At 43.4% G+C, this 26,863-nt stretch overlaps 1 protein-coding gene across 17 annotated transcripts in view; it reads left to right on the forward strand.

Moving 5' to 3' along the window:
* TNRC6B (trinucleotide repeat containing adaptor 6B) overlaps window positions 1-26,863 on the forward strand; it is a 176,480-nt gene that overhangs the window by 131,001 nt on the left and 18,616 nt on the right. For 14 of the 17 annotated variants that reach the window (XM_061639205.1, XM_061639203.1, XM_061639209.1 and 11 more), the window contains 10 exons: window positions 2,890-3,060; window positions 12,376-12,501; window positions 15,820-15,951; window positions 16,365-16,472; window positions 16,618-16,789; window positions 18,373-18,510; window positions 19,290-19,466; window positions 22,667-22,813; window positions 23,230-23,325; window positions 26,056-26,280. In XM_061639205.1, the coding sequence (XP_061495189.1) occupies window positions 2,890-3,060; window positions 12,376-12,501; window positions 15,820-15,951; window positions 16,365-16,472; window positions 16,618-16,789; window positions 18,373-18,510; window positions 19,290-19,466; window positions 22,667-22,813; window positions 23,230-23,325; window positions 26,056-26,280 (1,492 nt within the window). The remainder of the gene's footprint in view (window positions 1-2,889; window positions 3,061-12,375; window positions 12,502-15,819; window positions 15,952-16,364; window positions 16,473-16,617; window positions 16,790-18,372; window positions 18,511-19,289; window positions 19,467-22,666; window positions 22,814-23,229; window positions 23,326-26,055; window positions 26,281-26,863) is intronic. The other 3 variants (XM_061639217.1, XM_061639211.1, XM_061639218.1) reach the window with 1 other exon arrangement.

Here is a 26,863-nt window from a genome sequence, read left to right on the forward strand (position 1 = left end):
GGACAGTTAGAATCCAGTATGTGATCCAGCTCTCGGAGCACAAAGAGTGAGAGGCAGAAAGCACCACAAGGCAAGCATTAAACAGAAATAAAATTCAAGAACAGGAAGATAGAGTTGTCAGGATCCTGGAAAGTTCATTATGAGCTGATCAGTTCTCGTGGAGTCTCAATTTTATGTGAGTTTTTATATACTACCTGGCCCTGATTTCCCCTCCTGGGTCCAATCTCCTTGGCAGAGCAATGGAGCTTTAAATGGGCAGCCCTTGAGCCAAGCACCTCATCACTCTATTTGCTCCCATATGTGTGTGCTGGTGTGAGGGATTGAGGAGAATGAGTCCCTGATGAAAGCTCTGGTTCTTCTGAGGAGTGCAGCTTGGGGTTGTTTTTTCTAGGAATCCCAATTAAGGGACCTTGTATTCCAGGGTCTTCTAGCTGTAAATTTCAGGCTCACCATTGATAGTGTTGCACGCCACCCCAATCTTGGAGCAGTGAGAGATTTCCAGGGGTCCCTGTGCTTGTCCAGGGTTTGGTTGGAAAGAAGGTCAACAGAGTCTGTGGTGTCTTTATGAAATATGATTTATTTATTTACACTCCAACCTGACCTTAGGATGGAGGGGTTCAAGGCATCAGCAGTCCAATAGTTCTTGCATTTTTCCATACAGGAGACACCCTAGAGTCATGGTGCCGAGAGCCTCTCTGCCTGCCTTCAGTCCCCAGCCTTTTTTTACTTTGACTCTACTCCAAACTCAAGCCTCTCCTTGGCCTCAGGAAGGGTGGGGGGGCTCTCCTGAAGGGTTTCAATAACAATAGGATCTCTCTGACTCATTCCCCAGTTAATGGGCACTTGATAGGCCCATTAACTCATCTGGCCACTCTATTAGACTAACAAAGGGGGATCTGGCCAGCAGAGCAGATTTCTCACCTCCAGGTGCAGGGTTCCAAATCAGAGGCTGTAGGGGACTCATAGAAATCATCTATCTCAACCCCAAACTCATAAAAAAATTAGTCCATTGCCTCTGATATTGGCTTGCTCAACCTGGCTGTCGCCTTCTTATCTCTGTCAAAATTCTTTCTGCTGTAGGTCTGGGCCATGACCACAGCCATGGTTCCTCTCTCAGTTTTGACCCCATTGGAACATACTTGTATCTCCTGGAACCTTTTACTTCTTCCATTAAAGGACTGTCATCTTCCAAATTCTTGGAGTTCCATACAAATTTCAACTTTGTTTTTGTGACACATTAGATGACAAGACCATACTGTCAGTACACATGGATTAGCTAAAATGTATGGATGTTAATATTGTCCAACAGTCCAAGATCTTTATCTGCCCCCAAAGCTTCACTCTGGGATAGAGTTAAACTTTTTTTAAAAACTCAGGCTTCAAATCCCTCTTACTTAAGATGTGTTTTCATTTGGGAGCAAGAAACATACTTCTAGTCAACATTACTTGGAAAGTAGGAGCCATCACACTATCTCAGGATTTGATCATCTTCACGAGAAAGCATTTGCAGTGGACCTCTCCACCCATGATAACTAATCTGTTTTTTTAGTGCCAGGAGATGTAACTTATTTGCATAATTCTACATCACCATGAAAATGGTTTCACACTGGGTCATCTCTGAATCTGTCATATCACAAGAAATCCATCAGTGCACTATTGTAAGATACTCTTTTATTAGTGTCAGATCTTCAGCTTAAGATGGCACCTAATGCTGTTCTTTTCTGGCTTCTGATAGTTTTTGGTGTGGCAGTCCTGATACAATGTAAACATACTTGCCTCTGCTTAATTTGTTAATTGTGGTCTTAGAGCAAGAATAAATATTGGACACCTGCATTTCCATTTATATCACTCAATGCTAGGACTTTACCCACAGAAAGAAGATAACTGATCCATGTCTTTTTGGCAGGATTCCAAACAAAATTGCAATTACCATGGAACATGCAGGTGAATAAAATTGTTAATGAAGAAGGACTCTTCAATGTTCTTGGCCCTCTGTGTTTGCCAGAATCATCCAATGTGAGCAGAAAAGAATTGAGTCTGATATGTCAAGGCATACAGCTTAAAAGATTGAGGCACCTTTATAGTCTACTCTTCTTGGTTTCCGTTTGCCATTTGGCCTGTTCTGTGGCTGATGGAGTAGTGACTCTCTTCTGCATCTACCTTTGCTCTTTAAGAACAGAGACAAATTCAAAAGCTCTGTTTGTCACCATTGAGTTTCTGTAATGTATTTTTGGAGAAGGACAAATGTAGAGGTGGCTGAAGCAGAATTACCCAGAAAGAGTTAGGTCTCAAAGAAGAGACATTGGGGGTTACTTCATATTTTTGTCCTTTCTTACATAGCTTCTTTCATGAAAGTGCATTTCAAGAGCTTTTGATAGCAAATTGCTAACTCAATGCAAACATGTTCATCTTCTTGCTTCCTAAGAAAGATGGACATACTAGTGTCACTCAAGTACGGTTTGTAATAATGTACTGGATGGAAGGCCTTAAAATTGCCAAGAATCCAGATATTATTGTGGGAAAATTTGCTTCCTTATCTGCCTGGATTGATCGACTCGCCTCATCTACTGTAGATATCAGTTGTAGATCTACTGAAGAGAAACAGAATTTGTCAGTAAGAAAAACTCATTTCTTCTGTTGAAGATTATTTCCATAATCAGGGCAGCATTAGCTACGGGAGAAGGTTTTTAATGCCTGAAATGGTTGTTCTGACTTGTCTCCTTTTAGGCTGTATCTCCAAAGGAAGTAGTGTAGTTTGTTGGAATTTATCCTTTTAAAATCATACTACTTTTGCATAATCTTGGTCACTCACAATCACTCTCTCTCTCTCTTCTTGCATTCTGTTGCTTCACTAACCAACTCCTGCTGATTGGCTACTTACCGCTTCAGCTGACTTTGCCTTTCTCCAATCAAGATGGGTGCCTTGGGGATGAGGCTCCCTGCTCTCCCTTCTCCCCTTCTCCCAACTACAAGCTATCTCCCTCTGGTTCCACACTACCCAGCGTCTGCCTTGGGGCAATCGGCTCAGGGCTCAACCCCCAAACCTTCACTGCTAGACAAGTAAGGAGGTCACATTCTTGATTATATTACTGCTTGGCTGCATCCTGTATTTAATCCTGGTCAGCTGATTTTTTTCACCCATTTTTTAAAAACTAATATGCGTTTTATGCGTTTTGTTTTTGGAAAATGTACTAAGATAAATAAGTCTCAAATTCAAGAGTCGCTCAGTCTTTATTTCATCCTTCTAGTAATTCAGTATGTTGCTTGCGTATGTTATTTTTGCTAACACCTCACAACAGTTTCTGTGGATTTACTTTCTCAAGGAAATTCATTAAAAGTCAGTGAATAACTTTATTGGAACACAGTGCCAGAATAAACACTTTTGCCTTTGTTCTAAAAACCAAATTTGATGCTAAAACCTCACACTATATTTGTGCAGGAATGACTTTGTTTAGATATCACTTGGAGGGTTTTTTTTATATTTGTGCTGTGTGGGTGCTGTTTGTGTGTGTCTCTGTTTGCTTTTAATTTTTTCTTGGAGCAGTTTTGAGGCATAAAAACAGAAGACTAACAGTTCAGTCAATTTTGATATCTCTAGAAACAATGATGCAAGCTAGAACCATATCTACAAATAGTTTTTCTAAGGTTAATATGTAGAGTGAATGTATCCCAGCATGGGTTTGGGTCACTTCTACTGGAATTTGTTTACAAATAGAATCTACAAGTGGGGCATGACACAAAATGCTGCAGTGGAGTACTCCCTGTTCAGAATTCCAGTCACTTCAGTCCATTCCCCACCCCCTGTTTTAGGGTCTCCCCACACACACACCATCTACATTATAAGGCCACTAAGCATGCTCAGTCCTCATTGGGTTGTTTTGGGGGGTTCCCCCTGCTTAAGCTTCCCCGAATCTGCTGATGGTGCCATTTTGGCTACTTAAGAAACCTCTGCTTAACTCTCTCTTTTGCTCTCTGAAAATTGGAACTGGTATATATGATTAAAAATAAAAATTGGGGGGCTCTTTAAGACCTCTGAGGCACTTTCCATTGTTACTATACAGCCACAAGAGTGACTGTGTACTATAGCCAGCATGGATTTTTCGGATTCCACAATGTTAAATTGAAAATAGTCCCCATGCCATTCTGCTGCTTCCCTTACACTCATTGCAAAACAAAATCTTTCAGAACTTATAGTCCTGAATTCAGAAACGCTTGCTTAACAACCCTAAGTTTTCATAGCAATACACACAGCAGTCAGAGAGAACTGAGAGTTAAAAATGTACAATGGGAAAACGTTCAGGCCCCTGTTGGACTTTTTTCTGTCAGTCATCTCATAATTTGTTGAAATTAATTACAAATCAGCCATGTTCAGAGTACCTGTAATCCTGTTACTGACCCCATACTCTGACCTTCATCTTCTGCAGTTTAAAAAATGCCTGGCTGAGTTTTAATTTAAGAAATTTAACATTGAAGTTTATTATTACGTCGGGCATGCTCAGTAAGAACCAACTATCAGTGTTGTAAAAGCCAGACTCACAGCTGTTTGGCTTAGCTAATCAGGGGGGCACACCCATGCCCAAACCTTTATTTCACTTTAGACAGTCATGTCTAAAGAATCCTGGGAAGTTAATTTGTGAAGGGTGCAGAGAGTTGTTAGGAGACTCCTATTCCCCTGACAGAGTTCCAGTGGTTTAACGGTCAGCCCCTCTTCTGGGGATTGTATGTCTGTGAGAGAAATAGGGCCTCTCCTAGCAACTCTCAGCACTCTTCACAAATTACACTTCCCAGGATTCTTTGGGGGAAGCCTTGACTGTCTAGAGAGTGAAATAAAGGCCTGGTATGGATGTGGTGAGGGACAACTTAGGTTTAAATTTGGGTGGGAGACTGCCTGCTGTAGAATAAAAACATGGGGGAAACCCTGAACAACAATGGTACTGTTCACAATGTTTTCCTTTTGGAAAGGAAAGGGGCTTTCCCTCTGCTCAATGCCTGCCCATCCAGTCCCCTCCCCTTCCCTCTCCTCTTCCCTCCCTCCCTCTCCCCCAAGTCAGTTTCACCTATCCTAAGTACGATTGTACAGGAGTAAACTGAAGTCAAAAAGCATGCAAATAATCAAACCTGCCCTTCCCTCCTGTCCCTCCCCATCCCCTTCCAATCCCCTCCCTCTCCTGTCCCTCTCCCTCCTCCTCCTCCATGGTGAGTTTTACCTATTCTAAGCATGATCACACGGGAGTAAATCCCATTGAACTCAATAAGCATGCAAATGATCAGACCTGCCTTTCCCCGCTCCTTCCCCCTCTTCTCTCTCCTTCCCCTTCTCTCCTTTTCCCTCTCCTCTCCCTTCCTCCTCCATTTCCCTCTCCTCTCCCTTCCTCCTCCATTCTTCCTCCTTCCTCCTCCATTCTTCCTCCTTCCTCCACCCCTGCCCCTGCCCACTTCAGTCCTCCCTCTTCTCCTCCTCGCTCCCCCCCCCGGTCAGTTTCACCTATCCTAAGCATGATTTCAGGGAGTAAATCCCACTGAACTCACTAAGCATGCAAATGATCAAACCTGTCTGCCTGCTTCCATCCCCCTCCTCTCCTCCCCCTGCTCTTCCTCCTCCCCCTGCTCTTCCTCCTCCCCCCCCCCCGGTCAGTTTCACCTATCCTAAGCATGATTGCAGGGAATAAATCCCACTGAACTCAATAAGAACATAAGAACATAAGAAGAGCCTGCTGGATCAGGCCAGTGGCCCATCTAGTCCAGCATCCTGTTCTCACAGTGGCCAACCAGGTGCCTGGGGGAAGCCCGCAAGCAGGACCCGAGTGCAAGAACACGCTCCCCTCCTGAGGCTTCCGGCAACTGGTTTTCAGAAGCATGCTGCCTCTGACTAGGGTGGCAGAGCACAGCCATCATGGCTAGTAGCCATTGATAGCCCTGTCCTCCATGAATTTGTCTAATCTTCTTTTAAAGCCGTCCAAGCTGGTGGCCATTACTGCATCTTGTGGGAGCAAATTCCATAGTTTAACTATGCGCTGAGTAAAGAAATACTTCCTTTTGTCTGTCCTGAATCTTCCAACATTCAGCTTCTTTGAATGTCCACGAGTTCTAGTATTATGAGAGAGGGAGAAAAACTTTTCTCTATCCACTTTCTCAATGCCATGCATAATTTTATACACTTCTATCATGTCTCCTCTGACCCGCCTTTTCTCTAAACTAAAAAGCCCCAAATGCTGCAACCTTTCCTCGTAAGGGAGTCGCTCCATCCCCTTGATCATTCTGGTTGCCCTCTTCTGAACCTTTTCCAACTCTATAATATCCTTTTTGAGATGAGGCGACCAGAACAGTACACAGTATTCCAAATGCGGCCGCACCATAGATTTATACAACGGCATGATGATATCGGCTGTTTTATTTTCAATACCTTTCCTAATTATCGCTAGCATGGAATTTGCCTTTTTCACAGCTGCCGCACACTGGGTCGACATTTTCATTGTGCTGTCCACTACAACCCCGAGGTCTCCTGGTTGGTCACCGCCAGTTCAGACCCCATGAGCATATATGTGAAATTAAGATTTTTTGCTCCAAACGCTTTTTGAAAGTCTAAGTACACTATGTCCACTGGATCACCTCTATCTATATGCTTGTTGACACTCTCAAAGAATTCTAATAGGTTACTGAGACAGGACTTTCCCTTGCAGAAGCCATGCTGGCTCTGCTTCAGCAAGGCTTGTTCTTCTATGTGCTTAGTTAATCTAGCTTTAATAATACTTTCTACCAGTTTTCCAAGGACAGAAGTTAACCTAACTGGCCTGTAATTTCCGGGATCCCCTCTGGATCCCTTTTTGAAGATTGGTGTTACATTTGCCACTTTCCAGTCCTCAGGCACGGAGGAGGACCCAAGGGACAAGTTACATATTTTAGTTAGCAGATCAGCAATTTCACATTTGAGTTCTTTGAGAACTCTCGGGTGGATGCCATCCGGGCCCGGTGATTTGTCAGTTTTTATATTGTCCATTAAGCTTAGAACTTCCTCTCTCGTTACCACTATTTGTCTCAGTTCCTCAGAATCCCTTCCTGCAAATGTTAGTTCAGGTTCAGGGATCTGCCCTATATCTTCCACTGTGAAGACAGATGCAAAGAATTCATTTAGCTTCTCTGCAATCTCCTTATCGTTCTTTAGTACACCTTTGACTCCCTTATCATCCAAGGGTCCAATTGTCTCCCTAGATGGTCTCCTGCTTTGAATGTATTTATAGAATTTTTTGTTGTTGGTTTTTATGTTCTTAGCAATGTGCTCCTCAAATTATTTTTTAGCATCCCTTATTGTCTTCTTGCATTTCTTTTGCCAGAGTTTGTGTTCTTTTTTATTTTCTTCATTCGGACAAGACTTCCATTTTCTGAAGGAAGACTTTTTGCCTCTTAGAGCTTCCTTGACTTTGCTCGTTAACCATGCTGGCATCTTCTTGGCCCTGGCGGTACCTTTTCTGATCTGCGGTATGCATTCCAGTTGAGCTTCTAATATAGTGTTTTTAAACAACTTCCAAGCATTTTCGAGTGATGTGACCCTCTGGACTTTGTTTTTCAGCTTTCTTTTTACCAATCCCCTCATTTTTGTGAAGTTTCCTCTTTTGAAGTCAAATGTGACCGTGTTGGATTTTCTTGGCAATTGGCCATTTACATGTATGTTTAATTTAATAGCACTGTGGTCACTGCTCCCATTCGGTTCAACAACACTTACATCTCGCACCAGGTCCCGGTCCCCACTGAGGATTAAGTCCAGGGTTGCCGGTCGGTTCCATGACCAACTGGTCTAGGGAATAGTCATTTAGAATATCTAGAAACTTTGCTTCTTTGTCATGACTGGAATACATATGCAGCCAGTCTATGTCCGGGTAGTTGAAGTCACCCATTACTACCACATTTCCTAGTTTGGATGCTTCCTCAATTTCATATCTCATCTCCAGGTCTCCCTGAGCATTTTGATCAGGGGGACGATAGATCGTTCCCAGTATTAAGTCCCTCCTGGGGCATGGTATCACCACCCACAACGATTCTGTGGAGGAGTCTGCCTCTTTTGGGGTTTCGAGCTTGCTGGATTCAATGCCGCCTTTCACGTATAGAGCGACTCCGCCACCAATACGTCCTTCCCTGTCCTTCCGATATAGTTTATATCCAGGGATAACAGTATCCCACTGGTTTTCTCCATTCCACCAGGTCTCGGTTATGCTCAATATATCAATGCTCTCCTCTAAGACCAAGCACTCCAGTTCTCCCATCTTGGTTCGGAGGCTCCTAGCATTGGCGTACAGGCACTTGTAAGCAGTGTCTCTCTTCAAGTGTCTTTGGCACTTGTGGTTAGGCCTGTGGTAATTTTGCTCTTCTGAATTTATATCCTGTGCCCCTGCTCTCACAATGCCTACTTCTAGGCCTACCCCTTTTAAAATTTCATCATTTCTTTGGTTTTTATCCCAGGGGGGAGGTTTATTCCGAACCGGACCTTTCTCAGCTCCTGTCGGGTTTCCCCCCTCAGTCAGTTTAAAAGCTGCTCTGCCACCTTTTTAATTTTAAGTGCCAGCAGTCTGGTTCCATTCTGGTTCAAGTGGAGCCCGTCCCTTTTGTACAGGCCCGGCTTGTCCCAAAATGTTCCCCAGTGCCTAACAAATCCAAACCCTTCCACCCGACACCATCGTCTCATCCACGCATTGAGACTGCAAAGCTGGGCCTGTCTGGCTGGTCCTGCGCGTGGAACCGGTAGCATTTCAGAGAAAGCCACCTTGGAGGTCCTGGCTTCCAGCATCCTACCTAGCAACCTAAATTTTGCTTCCAGGTCCTCACGGCTGCATTTCCCCATGTCGTTGGTGCCAACGTGCACCACGACCACTGACTCCTTCCCAGCACTGTCTACCAAACTATCTAAACGACGGGCGATATCCGCAACCTTCGCAGCAGGCAGGCAAAACACCTTGCGGTCTACACGCCCATCACACACCCCACTGTCTATGTTCCTAATGATCGAATCACCCACTACAAGGATCCCTCCACCCCCTGGAGATATATCCTCGGCACGAGAGGATAGCTGCTCATCCCCCAAGGAATGGGTCCCTTCTAAGGGATCGTTTCCCTCTTCCTCAGCTGGATGTTCTCCTTCCCCGAGACCATCGTTCTCCATGATAACAGGACAGCTATCATCGTTGGAGTGGGACACAGCTATAACGTCCCTGAAGGCCTCCTCCAGACACCTCTCTGCCTCTCTCAGCTTTTCCAGGTCCGCCACCTTGGCCTCAAGGAAATGAAGTCATTCCCGGAGAACCAGGAGCTCATTGCACCGAGAGCATACCCATGACTTCTGTCCAACAGGCAGATAGTCGTACATGCTGCAGGCGGTGCAAAACACTGGAAAGCCCCCACACGCCTGCTGGCTTCTTACCTGCATAGTTTTGTTTAAGATTTATTATGTCAATGGGTTGGAGACTGCGGTTTAGTTGAGGTCAGGGAACAGACGGGCAGAGTGGGGGGCCCTGGCCTCCTCGCCCTGCTGCCGAACTCGCTCTGCTGCTTGACTCGCCTTGACGCTTCGTCAGCTGGGGCTCCCTCTAGCTCGTGGAGCAGGCTCCCTCGCTAGGGTGCTCTGACTTTATATGTGTGGCTGGTTCCTCCCAGCTACTGCTGCCAGCCAATGATGTGTTACTTGAGGCTGATGGCTATCAGCTGGGGCTTAACTCTTTAGTATTCTCTCAGGCTTCCTTCCTGAGCGAGGGGCGGGGCTGTTTAAGCTTTTGGCTGCTTTTAATCTAATCAAGGGGCTGCGCCTTCCAGGCAAGTCTTTTGTGTTTGTTGTTTTCCCACCTAGAACAGCCTGACCTTTCTTTAACCTAGGGAAACAGAGCTTGTGGTTGTGTTTCAGGAAGGCTGAAGCTGGCCTTTTTAGCAAGGACTGAGCCGACTCTCTCCCTGTATGTATCGGTGGAGTTTCCTTTTCCCCCTTCTCTCCGACTGGAATTTAGCCTTGTTTACAGTGTCCCCTGAAGCTTTCCTGCTAGGGTGGTGTTGAAAACTAGCTTTCTATAGGCTTCCTTCTCCTAGGATCCGTCTCCTAAGATATAGGTTCTTTCAGGATTTGGCTCCTAGCTCAGGGTGACCTTGGGCTGCCCTTATTAGTTATTGCTCTGAGCTGTTTTACTTCAATTAAATAATGGAATAAATGGGAGCTACTTACCCTCTTTTCGCTCTGCTGCTTAACTCGCCTTGACGCTTTGTCAGCTGGGGCCTTGACGCTTTGTCAGCTGGGGCCTTGACGCTTTGTCAGCTGGGGCCTTGACGCTTTGTCAGCTGGGGCCTTGACGCTTTGTCAGCTGGGGCCTTGACGCTTTGTCAGCTGGGGCCTTGACGCTTTGTCAGCTGGGGCCTTGACGCTTTGTCAGCTGGGGCCTTGACGCTTTGTCAGCTGGGGCCTTGACGCTTTGTCAGCTGGGGCCTTGACGCTTTGTCAGCTGGGGCCTTGACGCTTCGTCAGCTGGGGCCTTGACGCTTCGTCAGCTGGGGCCTTGACGCTTCGTCAGCTGGGGCCTTGACGCTTCGTCAGCTGGGGCCTTGACGCTTCGTCAGCTGGGGCCTTGACGCTTCGTCAGCTGGGGCCTTGACGCTTCGTCAGCTGGGGCCTTGACGCTTCGTCAGCTGGGGCCTTGACGCTTCGTCAGCTGGGGCCTTGACGCTTCGTCAGCTGGGGCCTTGACGCTTCGTCAGCTGGGGCCTTGACGCTTCGTCAGCTGGGGCCTTGACGCTTCGTCAGCTGGGGCCTTGACGCTTCGTCAGCTGGGGCCTTGACGCTTCGTCAGCTGGGGCCTTGACGCTTCGTCAGCTGGGGCCTTGACGCTTCGTCAGCTGGGGCCTTGACGCTTCGTCAGCTGGGGCCTTGACGCTTCGTCAGCTGGGGCCTTGACGCTTCGTCAGCTGGGGCCTTGACGCTTCGTCAGCTGGGGCCTTGACGCTTCGTCAGCTGGGGCCTTGACGCTTCGTCAGCTGGGGCCTTGACGCTTCGTCAGCTGGGGCCTTGACGCTTCGTCAGCTGGGGCCTTGACGCTTCGTCAGCTGGGGCCTTGACGCTTCGTCAGCTGGGGCCTTGACGCTTCGTCAGCTGGGGCCTTGACGCTTCGTCAGCTGGGGCCTTGACGCTTCGTCAGCTGGGGCCTTGACGCTTCGTCAGCTGGGGCCTTGACGCTTCGTCAGCTGGGGCCTTGACGCTTCGTCAGCTGGGGCCTTGACGCTTCGTCAGCTGGGGCCTTGACGCTTCGTCAGCTGGGGCCTTGACGCTTCGTCAGCTGGGGCCTTGACGCTTCGTCAGCTGGGGCCTTGACGCTTCGTCAGCTGGGGCCTTGACGCTTCGTCAGCTGGGGCCTTGACGCTTCGTCAGCTGGGGCCTTGACGCTTCGTCAGCTGGGGCTCCCTCTAGCTCGTGGAGCAGGCTCCCTCGCTAGGGTGCTCTGACTTTATATGTGTGGCTGGTTCCTCCCAGCTACTGCTGCCAGCCAATGATGTGTTACTTGAGGCTGATGGCTATCAGCTGGGGCTTAACTCTTTAGTATTCTCTCAGGCTTCCTTCCTGAGCGAGGGGCGGGGCTGTTTAAGCTTTTGGCTGCTTTTAATCTCAGCAAGGGGCTGCGCCTTCCAGGCAGGTCTTTTGTGTTTGTTGTTTTCCCACCTAGAACAGCCTGACCTTTCTTTAACCTAGGGAAACAGCATGCAAATGATAAAACCTGTCCATCTGCTCCCATCCTCCTCTGCCCTTCCTCCTCCCCCCTTCTCTCCTCCCCCTGTGCTTCTTCCTCCCCCACCCCCCTGCGGTCAGTTTCACCTATCCTAAACTTGATTGCAGGGGAGTAAATCCCACTGAATTCACTAAGCATGCAAATGATAATCCAGTCTCAGCAAACTCGCACAGGAACCCATTTCTTACCCCCCCCCCGGGATTAAAAAGCAGAGAAATTCACTAATAGGGAAAAAAGCCCTCACAGTTTAAGAACATACCTGTAGCCAATGGATATTTCTATCAGATTTTTAAAAGCAGGGAAATTGGGCTGCTATAGTGAATGCACCAGGGGAGCAGGAGACCTGACCTCTGCAGAATTTGGTAACATGTGCCTTTATATTTTCTCTGTGCCTTTTTCTCTCAACTTTCAAATGTATATAGTATGATATCAAACCTTATAGAAGGGGATAAATTTGAAAAAATGCCAGCCAAAGGAATCAAGATGAAATAGTGGTGACTGACATTAGCATGTTATAGATTGTGTAGAATAGAATTGGCTTCATTGCAATATTCCCACAGTCATATTAACTCCAGGCTCCAACTATTTAAACAACTTTACTCAGTTTGATTTGACTTTTTTTTTTTAGGGTGGCAATCAAGGTCTGTATGGAAACAGCACAACACAGTCGAGAGGAATGCACCCACCAGTGCAGCCACTAAATTCTTCCCCAAATATCCGGGCACAAGTGCCTCCCCAGTTTCTTTCTCCCCAGGTAAGCAATTTAAAAGCTTCTCTGTAAATAGTTTGTTATGGTCTCATTGGTTTTGCATATGCATTGCACTCGAGCAGATTACAGAAAGCTCTGGCCTACTGAGGAGGCATTAGTCCTTTTCCCATAGCTACATATTTTGTATGGCTCATCAGAAGTCAAAGAGTAGGAACAATGCCTTCCTACATCTTTCTGATTACATCGGTTCCTTCTTCATCTGCATTTGCTGCTGTTTTCTGTTGTTGCCTTTTAAATGTTAGGACAAGTTGGTTTCATTTCAAAGCTTATAACAAGGGAATCCAAAGATGTCATACCAGTGAGAGCGCCATCCCCTTTCCATTTATTTTAATTTGTATTTATGGGAGTGCAGTGGGGGCATGAGAGTGATGGGTACTCCTTGGTGAGAGGGAGGAGTTCCCATAGGGAGGGAGGGTGTGACTTCTAACCTATCTTCTGGTGAGCACTTAAGGGAGAACAGTCTAGGTAGGAACGGGTTGGTGTCCTAGAATGCACAGTTAGACTATTGATGGGTGAGTTACTGTTGGATTCTATCATTGGGATGCATTGGGGGAATATTAGTTTCTGGGTGGGAGGGAAGAACTTTAATTCTGGTGGTTCCAGCAATGGGGAAATAACATGTGGAATGAGTAGGCAGTTATGATGCCAGAAGGAATGATAGATTCTTCCTGTGACTCTCATGTATGTGGTTGTTCTGCCACTGGTGCTCATCAGTCTTCTGGTGGTGTTCTGCAATGCCAGATTGATTCACAATACGCCGTTGCTCATCCAGGATTTGATCTTAGATGACAGCACCAACCTGATGTGCATCACTGAGACCTGGGTGGAGTATATCTGACCTAGCTCTGCTCACCTGGGTACCTGGTATAGCATCAACAAACTAGTGGGTCGGAAAAGGGATGTTGCCGAGGTCCATAAGAATTCCATGTCCCTCACTGGGAAACCTCTCTGCTTGGGATCAGAATGGGACGGACTGCATCTGGTATTGGGCCATCGCAACAGATAGGGGATGCTGCTGGTGTACTGCCCACCTACTATCCAGCCAATATTATAATTCCAACATTTGTTGAAAACATTTTGTTTCTCCCAGGCCTTCCCATGTTAGTTTACAGTTTTGCAGTTTTTTAAAAAATTCTTGTTGGTTTTTGTTTAATAGTGTTTTTTTATTATATTGTGTTAACCTATTATAACTCAGAGGTTGTTTTTACATCATTGTAACCTGCTCTGAAGACCCTCCGTGGTGCAGAGTGGTAAGCGGCGGTAACGCAGCCGAAGCTCTGCTCACGGCCGGAGTTCGATTCCAATGGAAGAAGGAAGTCAAATCTCCGGTAAAAGGGGTCGAGGTCCACTCAGCCTTCCATCCATCCGTGGTCAGTAAGATGAGTACCCGGCATATGCTGGGGGGTAAAGAAAGGCCGGCGAAGGAACTGGCAATCCCAGCCCATTTATACGGTTTGCCTAGTAAACGTCGCAAGACGTCACCCTAAGAGTCGGAAACGACTCGCACTACAAGTGCGGGGACACCTTTACCTTTTTTATGGTTAAGGGTGGGCAAGAAATCAAATGACACCACTGAGAGGGCCTTGGAAAGACAGATAATCTCTACTTCATGATGCTGAGGGCCAGTTTTTAAAAGTGGTGTTATGATGGAGTTAAGCTGTCCGTGGCAACAAACCGTCTCTCTCCAATCTGGGTGAGGAACATAGTGTAGAGCCTTACTCCATTTGTTCATGCTTCATTAAGAAGCATAGCAACCATATCTGAATTCTAGTGTAGAAGGTGGTGTTGAAACTGCTTAGCCTAAATGTCTGCCAAATCTGTCCTGCCTGCTTCTCTAGCCCCTTCCAAAACAGAGAAGTCTCATTCAAAGCTTGGGCTTTCTTGACACTGACTGCACATTCAATGCACAACCCAACATTGCTTCCAAATCACAAACTACTATGGTTTTTTGGGGTGGTGGGGGATGGTCTTTTAGGGTGAACTAAGGAATGGGGCAATCATTTTCTTGCTCTGTACATTGAGTCTACATTCATAATGTACTGAGCAAGATAATGGCCCAGTTCACACATAATGTGAGCTATGTTTGACTATGTTTAACACAAATGAGCAGTATGCTGATTCATGCTACTCAAAGGTTCTCACTTCATTCCTCTGCTGCTCCACAGTGGGAGTAACAGACCATGACTGGTAGCCAAGGTTTGGTCTTGGGTTACCACTATGTTTTCCTTGGGAAATTCTAACCACGAGCCAAGTTCACATGTAACGATAAGCCAAAGCTTGTGGTTTGTTGCTCCCAATGCTACTCATTCATGTTAAATCACTTAATGTTTACCCATGGTTTGACAGCCCCACTCCTTAGTTCATCCTGAAAGTGAAAAAGATGAGGCTGAAGGGAAGAGAGGTTAGCAACAACCTCACCCTGCCAGAGCTTTCTGTAAGGTTCTGTCTCATTGCAAGTGTCGGCATAAGGACAAATAAAAGGATTATTTATAGTTGAAACAACCCTGCTGTCTTGTCCCCTAAGGGCCTTTGGTAGTAAATAACTAGCAGATTTGTTGCAGATTTGCTTTGTTGTGACTCAGGATTTAAATTCTGTGTCTGTTTAGTTTAACCCCCTAAGGGATGTTCTCTGCCCCCTCCCCACTCTAAGCTGCTAACCTTTCTCCCGTTCGCTCTTTGTTAAAATTTCATAGCCATTACAGGAGAGAGAGAGAAACAGGAGTAAGCAAGAATAGGAAACCTCATTAGTATATACTGTCTACAATCTGTCTTCCTGGTCGTCTTCCTCACTTGAACAAGTTGGTCCTTCCTCCTGCAGTCTTTCTTCTGCTTCTCCTCCTCCTCCCCCACACATTTCAAATGGTGTGTGTGTGTGTGTGTGCATGCACACACATGCACACACATTTCAACATGTACTGGTGAAACTGCTTGTCCACCAGGGCTGTAACAAACTGAAATAGGATATGTTAACTCCATCTTCCACATTAAACTGATAGTTTTCTTTAAATACACAAAATGCTTGTGCATTATGTAAAATTTCAATGAAACAAATCTCCAATTCATCAAGTATAGTCGTTTATATTTTTATCGTATTTCTGTCTGTACTTGTATCACATTTTTATTTAATTTTCAAGTAATTGTAATATTCGTTGTTTCATTGCATTATGATTAAGATCTGGTTTCCTTTTTTTCCAATTTTCAACAAAGACATTTTGCTTTTGCATGAACTCTTCTACTACAAATGTTTTGGAGTTCTGTCAGTTTCTTGTTTGAATCATAAATGTTTTTACTCTTTTTATTAAGGTGTCTGCCTCCATGCTCAAGCAATTTCCTAACAGTGGTCTGAACCCAGGACTCTTCAATATGGGGCCCCAGCTTTCTCCTCAACAGATTGCTATGTTGAGCCAACTTCCACAGATTCCCCAGTTTCAGCTTGTAAGTATCTTCCTACAGTAGCAGACTGAATTTCATAAACTCTTGTGCCTGTTATTGTAGATTTAATTGTCTTGGAAATAGGTTTTAGTTTGGATATGTTCTGAAAAGATACACTTTGTGCTTGATAATGCACAAAAAAGTCATTTATGTAGTTTGTGTGTGGGGAGCACTTTCTTGCAATGACATGACTTACCTTTTACAATAAATTAAACTTGATACTAGAAATACTATTTTTAATTCATTAGATGTAAAAGAGAAAGCACTGTGCTCCTCCAGAGTCTAAACCTTTTGTAGTAATATTATTTTATTATAAAGAACTCATAATGCTGTTTAAGTCTGCAGAAAGATTGTTTGCCAACAGTTAATTCCTGCAAATAAACTTCTTCTCTTTCTTCTCTACTTGCCTTTTGCAGGCTTGTCAACTCCTCCTCCAGCAGCAGCAGCAACAACAACAACAACAACAACTGTTACAGAGTCAGAGAAAGATTTCCCAAGTTGTACGACAACAGCAAGAGCAGCAGGTACAATATTTAATCAGTAAGGTGTGAGTGCTGTGTATAATAAAGTCTGGCAATATACAAGGAAGATGTTTCTAAAGCTTGATTACTTGCTCTAAATGTAATTGTTTGTACTAAGGTAAATCATTTCTTATTTCTTTGACTGCAGATTGCCCGTATGGTGAGCGCCTTTCAGCAACAGCAGAGGCAACCTAGCATGAAACATTCTCCATCCCATCCAGTTGGATCTAAGCCACATTTAGACAGCATAGTACCTGGTGGTCTGAATGTGAGTCTTTCGGATATACCCACCAAAGGGCAAATTCCTGGATACAGTTCAAGTAAGTACCGCAAAGAGCTAAAACTCTGTAACCTGCACCAATTTTTAATGCACTAAGAATCTGTGGAGCAAAGTCAATTACTGGATTTCTTGTTTGTGTCAGTTGCATTGCTGAAACAGTGTTGCTGCATAGAACTATCTAGCTGTAGTTGCTTCCTGCAGAGTATAACTCAGTGTTATGTAAACTGCCTAACTTTATTTTAAGACCACCTTGCTTAATCCAGGATATCATTTCACAGATAACTTTACTTGTACAAGAGTGTAAACTAGCCTTGCAGTGTGACTGAGGGGTTGCATCATCACAGCCATCGGTATAGTTTAAAAGCCTAATCAGAGATCATTTTAGTTTAAAGCAGTGGTGGGAAACCTGTGGCCCTCCAGATGATGTTGGTCTACAGCCCCCATCACCCCTGACCATTGAACGTCCTGGCTAGGACTGATGGGAGTTGGGAATCCCACAACTTTTGGAAGACCACAAGTTCCCCATTGCTGGTTTAGTGAATTGTTGGAATGTGGCTACAGTTCTTAACCATTACAGTAGAAAATGGTGTCCACAGTCATATTTAAAGATTTAGTTCTGTATGATGTCAGAATAATGAAGGGAAGAGAACAGAACTTGTAAGATAGAACTCACTCAATAATAAAGTCCAAGGAAAGCTGCTGGGTGTTAGTTAGAATTACCTATGTTGCTTGATTTCTAGTCAGTGGCCTCTACACTAATACTTCTGAGTGTCTATGTATGTTAAATCTATGAACTTATCTACACAAATATTCCCTGCTCTAGAAGTATTGGTATTAGTGTCTGAGGGGTCTTGTGTTCATATCCAACAAGATCACAAAACGAAGAGGGGATGGATTGTAATGTTGGGCTCAAGGAATTGTCTGAAGGTACATACTGAAGTTGTGGATGTGTCCCTGAGTACTGCCTAAAGACCACATCTAAGCCACTCCGCAGTCTTCGAAGGAAGAATAGGGCACAGGTGTAAGAGCATAATGTACTCCCACTGTAGACTTGGCACCCACACAGAGAATTTCAATAACTGAGACGCTTTTTCCTCTCCCCTCATTCTTCTAAATGAACTAGAGTTAGGATGAATAAGGCAGCCATGTTTGTGGCTGGCACCAGATTATTTATTGTTGTAGAAACAAATAAGGAATTGCGAAACTCTCCAAAAGAATCTATCCAAATAGGATAAATTTCATTGAAATGGCATATGTGGTTCAGTGTTAGCACTTTTCCTTGTGGAAGTAGTTAAAACTGCTATTCCAGCTGCTGTATTTTGTGTTCAAAAACATATTTGGGTTATCATAGTTAAGTTCTGGGTCTGTACATTGTTCACCTTGTCATTATGGAACATGATTCCTCTCTTTGTCAGCACTGGTGGCATGAAAAATACCTAAGATTTGGTAACAGTTTAATGGGTATATTTTGGCATAGGATAGGGACTATAGTGAATAGAGCTGTTTACATAGATCTTTTCAGTATGCAGAGGTACTTGGCTTTCCTAGTTTTATTTGAGTTAACACTATAATTGATCTCACACACATAAATAAAATAAAACTAATATTGTGATGTTTTCACAGGTTTTGGCTCAAGTGGCATGGATTATGGCATGGTGGGAGGGAAAGAAACTGGAACAGAATCTCGCTTTAAACAATGGACTTCTATGATGGATGGGTTGCCATCTGTAGCTTCCCAAGATGCCAGTATGCACAAAAATGGTGAGAGATTCCAGCTTATGTTATCAAAAACAGTTAACACGGGTAGATTTGCATTGTCACCTCTAGCAAAACACTAGAATAACAGCAACTTCTGCTATGCTGTTGTTTTTATTGTGGGATTATTGTATTTTAATTGTTCTAAGATGTTCTAAGCTGCTCTTAGCAATGCAAATGCTTTTGGAAAGGTTAGAGATAAATCTTCAGAATACATCATAATGTGTGTTTGGTCCTGGTAACTTTTTTTTAAATGCTACCACTGATTTCATTCTGTTTTTTTGTAAGCTTAGTTGCTTGTGATTCTGCCTTTCATCCAACCCAAATTGTTAGATATATATGTATATTCTATTTTTTCTTGTATTAGTTATCTGTATTCTGTTTTCTTTCTCACTCTAGTGCATGGGTTGCCAATGCAGTGCCTGTGGGTGCCAATTTGCCCAGCAGTATCTCCTATGGCATCTATGAAAGGTGTTAATAAATATCCCCTCAAAAACCACAATGTATGAGAAACTGCTGCTTCTGTTCATTTCCTGTTTGTGCAGGTGTGTCCTCTCCTGCACATCTCCACAGCAGCCATACTGTGACTGCCACCCATGGCACTTCCTGAAAATTCCAAATGTGCCCACTAGCCAAAAAAGATTGGCAACCCCTGCCATAGTGGCTTTATTAATTATTGTGAAGCTGGTGTGAATTGGCATTTTGCTTTCATGTTGTCTGGAGCCCTCCCTCAGATGATGCCATGATTTCCTTGTGCCAAAATATGTTTTTCTTCTGCTTTCCAGGGACGATTGTGCCCCCCGGAAAAGCCCGAGGGGGGTCACCCTATAATCAATTTGATATAATCCCTGGTGACCCACTGGGCAGCCATACAGGTCCTGCTGGAGATAGTTGGTTACCAGCCAAATCTCCACCAACAAGTAAGATTGGAAGCAAATCCAGCAATGCCAGTTGGCCTCCAGGTAATTTCCCTGAGCTCCCTGAAATTTGTTCAAAGATTGTACATCCCAGTGGATGGATAATTCTCCTACTAATGGCGTTCTATTTACAGCAAGTTGCTGTTGTGCAGAATTGAATAGTGGAAGTTTGTTCAGATCATGGACCATTTGCATGTCTGCAAAGACTGTGTAAAACTGTCAGAGTTCTGAACAGGGCTTTGTTCACTCTGCATTTCAAAGAAATCAAACTTCTATGGCCTATATAAATTATGTAAATCAAACCTGTTTTCATTCTGCATACTTTATTTTGGGGGAGGATCAAGGAGCTGCACCTAACAACAAAGCCTTACGCTTGACCGCTGGAAATGGTATTTAGCAGTTCCTCTGCTTCTGAAGCTTCAGTAGGCATTGTCTCTTTCTCCACTTCTGCACAGACAAACATCTTCATGACCATGAGGACTTAACACTTGTTTGGGGTGTACTTCCTTTTTTTGAAGCTGCTCAGTACCTTACTACTTGCTTGGAATCATTATACACACAACACTGATTCTACACAGAACTTGTTTCCATAATGCAGTTGCTTATCTTTGCTTATTTTTTCAACCATGATAGTGAGGGATGCTTGTCTGCTGCCCTCAGAGACAGTTTCTTCATAGGCAGGTTTTTCTAGCTAATGGAAACCTCAAATTAGGCAAACATCTGGTTAAAAAAAGTGAATGAGGTGTTACTTTTTATTTAATACATATTTATCTTGCTTTTAGGAAGATACCCTCACAAAGTAGCAAACAGAAATGTATACTGTAAACAACATGTAATGAAAATATTAAACACTATTTAAAACTTTAAACTCTAAATAATCTTAAAATAGTAGCGCCATAAAAGATTGCTCATTACAATAATAAAACATTATGTAATCGGAATAAAACAGTGCCACCATTTCTGCACTCCAATTAAAATGATTCCATAAAAAAAGAGAACAAGTGTCTTCAAGATCTGCTTGTAGCAATGGGGCTTGTAGGACTGCATGTGAGATTTGTTGATCAAGTTCAACAAATATGGGGCCACCACTTAGATGGCTCTCCCCTGCGTACCTGCTAAGATGATTGATCTTACACAAGCAGGACTTTGCAGATCATAAGTTGTGAGCAGGTTCATATGAGTCACCCAATCCCAAACCATTTATTAATTATTTATTACAGTTATTTATATCCCATCTTCCAGGGTACAAAGGCAGCTTATAAGCAACATTAAATTACATTTTTTTAAAAAAAATTGTAAACAGTATCACCAAACAAAAAAGGCATAAGAATCCTTCCCACAGGGCATTTGGTGATGAAATGGTCATGTGGTGGGGAGAGTGGGCAAGCCAGTCAGAAGTTTCTAAATCATCTTGAAAGAACCTAAGTAGAGCAAGTTGGTGGCCATCACTGCCTTTTACAGGAGCGAATTCCAGTTTAGCTATGAGCTACATAGTACTTTTTTTGTCTGTCCTGAAACTTCCAATATTCAACTTCGTTGGATGTCCATGAGTTTGAGTGTTATGAGGGAGAAAAACTTTTCTCTATCCTTTTTTCCATGCCATTCATAATTTTATACACTTCTATCCTGTCACCTCTGACTCTCCTTTTCTCTAAAACAAAAAGCCCCAAATGTTGCCACCTTTCCACATAGGGGTGCTGTTCCACCCCCTTGATTGTTCTGGTTACTCTTTTCGGAAACTTCCAACTCTACAGTATTCTTTTTGAGATGAGGCTACTAGAGCTGTACATAGTATTCCAACTGTGGCCGCACCATAGATTTATACAACACCATTACGATCTCAGCAGCTTTAATTTTCATTACCTTTCCTAATGATCCCTAGCATAGAATTTGCCTTTTTCATAGGTGCCGCATACTGGCTCGACATCTTCATTGACCCTATCCACTACAGCCCCAAGGTCTTGTTCCTGATCAGTCACCCCCACTTCATGAGCATAGATGTGAAATTAAGATTTTTTGCCCCAATATGCATAACTTTACACTTGCTTCATTTGCCATTTTACCACCGATTCACTCAGTTTGGGGAGGCTGTTTTGGAGCTCTTCATAAACTTTTTTTGTTTTAAGAACCCTGAACAATTTAGTATCTTCAGCAAACTTGGCCACCTCACTGCTTTCCCCTAACTCTAGATCGTTTCTGAACAAGTTAAAAAGCATAGGTCTGAATACTGATCTTTGGGGAATTCCATTTTCTACAACCCTCCATTAGGAGAACTGTCCATTTATTCCTACTCTTGCTTCCTGCTACTTAACCAATTCCTGACTCACAGGAATCAGAAAGGGAACCCCATATAGAGTACATTACAGTACACTAGGGATATATTGTCATTATTTCTATTAATTTCTATGGTATTAGTCCCCAAAGTGGAGTAGTAGAGAACTGAAGCTGCCAAGAAATGCAAGTGTCTCTAGGATGCATACAAAGACTAAAATTCACAACACTGGAGTTTTATCTGGTCTGCCGAGAAAAGAAGATAGCCCAACAAATCCGGTTGCAGTGGAATCTGCTGCTGCCATAAAGGGGCGCAGCTAACAAAAAATTGAAGTTGAAGGGAAGACTTTTTGTGTCCAGTCCAGTGTTTTCCCACTGTTCTCCCACTGCTTTTCCATTTTCCATTGTGCCAAGAAAGTACAGATTTTGTGCTCAAAATAAATTCAGGGCATAAGATACAAACAAACACGTGTGTGTGTGTGTGTGTACATTTTATATCTATATTGCACACACTGTCAAGGGGATTTTTTAATCTAACAATTGGGTCAACTTTACTGTTTTAAGTTTTGATAATTTGAGGTTTTGAACATTGATATGTTTTAACCTTCTCTTTGATTGGCTACAAACAATTTAAAAAACTGGCTGATTGACATGCACACAGCAATTATGTATATATGATTAATTGTAGCATAAAGGGCAGGAAGGAGGGGAAGGTCTGATCATGTTGAAGAGACTAGGAAACACATTTGTGCCTTAGTATTTGTGACCAGAAGAATCCTGTTGGGGTTTTTTAGACATGGTAGCTGCACTCACAAACTCCTCTCAAGAACCCCAGAACTAGAATTGTTTCTCTTCTCCTCCCCCCCCCCCTCGGGACATCCTAGAACATAACTTAGTTGGAAGATTTCAACAACCTGAAATAAAGTCTTGAACATTTTATTTGAAATATCATCTAATTATTGTTTTTGTTTCAGAGTTTCAGCCAGGAGTGCCATGGAAAGGTATTCCAAACATTGACCCTGAATCTGACCCCTATGTGACCCCAGGAAGTGTGCTTGGGGGTACAGCCACATCCCCCATTGTAGATACTGATCACCAACTTCTACGGGACAACAACACAGGTTTGTATATTATATAATAGAATTTTTGTTTCCCTTCAACAATTAAAATTGGAATAATATGTAGCATAAGCAAACATTTGCTTGCTGGCTCACAGTTGGAGTGAGGAGGCATTTGCAGGGTAGAATCAGAAGGACTCAGGATGTTTAATCTCTGCACAACTACTGATTCTTCCCTATAACTCCTTCTGCCAGGCCACTTTTTCTCCCAGCCAGGCTTATTTGCAGCTGGAGGAAAAATGGGGAACAGTCTGTCTGAAGGATAAGCATTGGCAAACCGGAGAATTATATAAATACGTAGCATGTTCCTGCTGTTCAGTGTCACTGCTAGAAACACCTTTGTCTTCAGATTTGAAAGATGTCTGTTACATACATTCCTTTTATTCTATAATGTTTTTCCTTACCTTATTTTGCTGTAGGGTCTAATTCTTCCCTCAACACCTCGCTGCCTTCACCTGGTGCCTGGCCCTACAGTGCCTCTGACAATTCCTTCACAAATGTTCATAGCACTTCAGGTATCTGGGTTTTCATTATCAATGTATTTAACTCACTTTTTCTATTTTAGGTGGAAGACACTGAGATATTGGAGTTAGCGGATATAGTCATATATAATAGTTTTTGGATGGTAGAAAGTGAACTGGGTTTTTCCCTTACCCTCAGTAACCCTAACACCCATTATGACTGGTTTTTGTTAAAAAAAAATAGTATTGAACAGTCACTTCTTTTAGACAAATAGACCATGCATTACTACAGAAGCACCATATCTTCTGTCTGAAATTGGGTGATGCATTGTCATAAGTTCAACAGTCTGCCTAGAGTGTCTGTTACAGCCCCCATTTGAAGGCATTAGTTCTTACAGATAGCACCTCCATGTGATCCCGGCCAGCCTACCTACAGCAGTGACAAAATATATTATTTTGTGCACTTCATATTACTTAGATAGTATCTCTAGTCCAGCTTTGTTTTGATGTCTTTAAAGAATTTTGGATTTTGTGTAAGGTGTTAATCATCCATTTGTTAGGACTTCTATGAATAACAATCTGTTCATTTGATGCAGTGGAAAATAGTGATGCAGAGGGCCGGTCTCAGAGGGTGGCCAGGTCAGGTCCTGGGTGAGGGTCCCTGGAGCCACAGAGGCCCCTGAGGGCCTCTCAATAGGGTTGGGGAGGAGTAGCGCTCCTTTTCTGTGATTCGCGGCAGAGTAGCTCCCATGGATCACAGACAGGGAGCTTCTTCCACCCGCCTGTTCGCTGGCTCCACTTACCCGTCTCTCCTGTCTTTTGCAGCTGTGCGGGCTGCACACACAGGACTGCCATTAATCAAGATGGTGGCTGAGGCTTCCCTAAGGGACTGAAGCCTCCACCACCATCTTGGTTGATGGCAGCGATGCACACACATAGCAGCCCGTGCAGCCGCAAAAGACAGGAGAGATGGAGCCAGCGAACAGGCAGGTGGAAGAAGCTCCATCCCTGCGAGACGTGTCTGGCACCAGCCCTGGTGATGCAAGCAATATTTTATATCAACTTTTTGCTGCCTTGCTTGAATGTACGCATTCCTAATTCCAGTTTACTTTTGGTGTCTGTTTGGTATTTGCTAGCTGTAATTAACTTAATACAGGCAGCCAATTCAGACATATTAAACCATTGTTTCATTCTAGTGGAACAAGTCTTGGGTGGGTTGAAGGCTTTCACTTTTGAACTATCCATAACTCCCTGTAACATCTGAATTCTGGAAACTGTAGTTAGTTCTAACTATAGCTGGTTAAAAACAAATCTCAAATCATGGCTTGATAATTCTGGTTTGTTGACCAACCTTACTTAGAACAAACCACAATTTATCCAAATTCAGGTTTCATGGGGCTCTGTTTAGTTCTAAAGTGCAGGTTTTATCATGTTCCTTACAGGCCTGGAGGAGGAAGGGGGGCAAGCCCAAGGCTTATTCCCTTGACACTAAACTATGGTTCAGCATTGCATATAAATTAGGCCCATGTGAAAAATCCAACCAACTGGATGTTAAGCGTTTTTTTAAATTCCCATTAGAGATGTACATGACTGGAAATACAAGTGCTGCTCCATTATGTCTGAGTGTTGGAATGAGTTTTATTTGGTGAAGAAATACATAGTACAGAAGGGCCCCACTTTACAGCACTTCGCTTTATGGCACTTCGCTAATGCAGCGGTCTCAATTAGATGAAATTAGACTAAAACCCCACTCGTATGGCGCTTGTTCCACTTTTACGGCAGCTTTCGGGCGTGGCGCGCCATTCTATTTAATGAGTTCCGCTTTACGGCAGTTTTCGCTTTTCGGCGGGGGTCCGGAAAGTAACCCGCCGTATGAGTGGGGCCCTACTGTATCCTGTTTGTATGGCAAAGAAGCAATAAGCTCACTTTAGCAGCCAGAGTTGAGTAAGCTATAACACTTTTCCTATAGTAGTTTCTAGTTAGAAGTTGCTGAGTTTAAATGTTCTTGGCTAATAGATCTTTTTGAAACTGCCAAGCATCATCACTTTAACTGTCTTAAATTGTGCTATATAAAGTACTTCTAACTAGCTTAATATGACTCTGATTTGACATGTTTGCTTCACCTGTATTTGGTAAATGAAACTAAAAAGCATGCCATGTTAATTTTACAGGATATATAAATATCTCAAAGCACTTCGCAAATAGCCAAAATTATTTGAACTGAAATAGTTAAGGAAAAAATTAAACACACTTACTGTGCTTTAAATGTTTTATTCAAATGCAAAGCTTTATTTGGAAATCATTTTTATTGAAATACTTGTAAATATTTTAAGACAGAACAATTCAGTTGCATCTTTACACTATTTAAATAGAAGGGAGTGGGGTGACGGCACTTTAATTGTAGCATGCTCAAATAACTATGCATATATATTTACTAGATATGCATGCACAATTCCTGTGGATAATCATCTAAAAGGGTAATTTTTCGGAAGGTAACATGATGATATCTGGCATCCTGAGTCCTGCCTTAGTATCATCTTTGAGCATTTCAGCCTACAGGACTGAATCATAGGGAGTTCACATGTTAAATACCTCTCTGATAAAGACTCTACAGATTCACATATTAAAATTGTCCCAAACGTGTTTGTTGAGCCAGGAATGAGCGAGCAATTGTATCACATGTAGATATACTATAACAACCGGCTGGCAAAAATTAAAATGATGATGATCTTTATTATGTGTATTAACTATCGCTAATGTATTGTTTCCTTTTCTCTATTATAGCAAAGTTCAGTGATTACAAATCAACATGGTCCCCAGATCCCATAGGACCCAATCCCACTCACCTCTCCAACAAGATGTGGAAAAACCATATTTCCTCAAGAAACACTACAGGGCTGCCCCGCCCACCTCCTGGTCTGAGTAATCCAAAACCATCCTCTCCCTGGAGTAGCACAGCACCCCGCTCACTAAGGGGGTGGGGAGCACAGGATTCAAGGCTTGCCTCTGGTGAGTAGAATTTCCTAGTAATCTCATTACTTGACCATAAATGATGTGAAAGTTCCACAGCATCATTAGTATGGATATGATAAGACTTTCAGGTGAGAAAGGATTGTTTGCTCAATGAATTGAAGTATATCCCTTTCTTAAAATGACATCAACAGTTATATTGGTTGTTTGTCAGTAACTGCTGGAGAAATTTAGTGAGAAGGAGTTAGCATAACACTTTTAGACCTTCCTATCATAAAACATCCTTGAAAGCAGGTGAGGAACATGTATTGGATTGTGTGTGTGCTTTTTTTGGGGGGGTGAGATTTTGAAAAGATATGTTTGTATTCAACTAAGTCTTACTCAGAGTGGACCTTTTGAAAGTAATGCACCTATTAGTCATATCCATTAACTTCATTGGGTCTACTCTGAGCAGGGCTAGCATTGAATACCACCCATTGTGTTGTTATGATCTCTGTGCAGGCCCACAGATCTGCACAAAGCAGTAGTCAGCACTTCCTTGAGTTAGGTGAAAGAATTTTCGTTGGAAGGCAACCTCCAACCCTCAGTACACAAGCTAAAAAAGAGTGGATGTGGCTCCCAC

This window comes from Rhineura floridana, chromosome 8 (genome assembly GCF_030035675.1).
Source record: "Rhineura floridana isolate rRhiFlo1 chromosome 8, rRhiFlo1.hap2, whole genome shotgun sequence".
Lineage (NCBI taxonomy): Eukaryota > Metazoa > Chordata > Lepidosauria > Squamata > Rhineuridae > Rhineura > Rhineura floridana.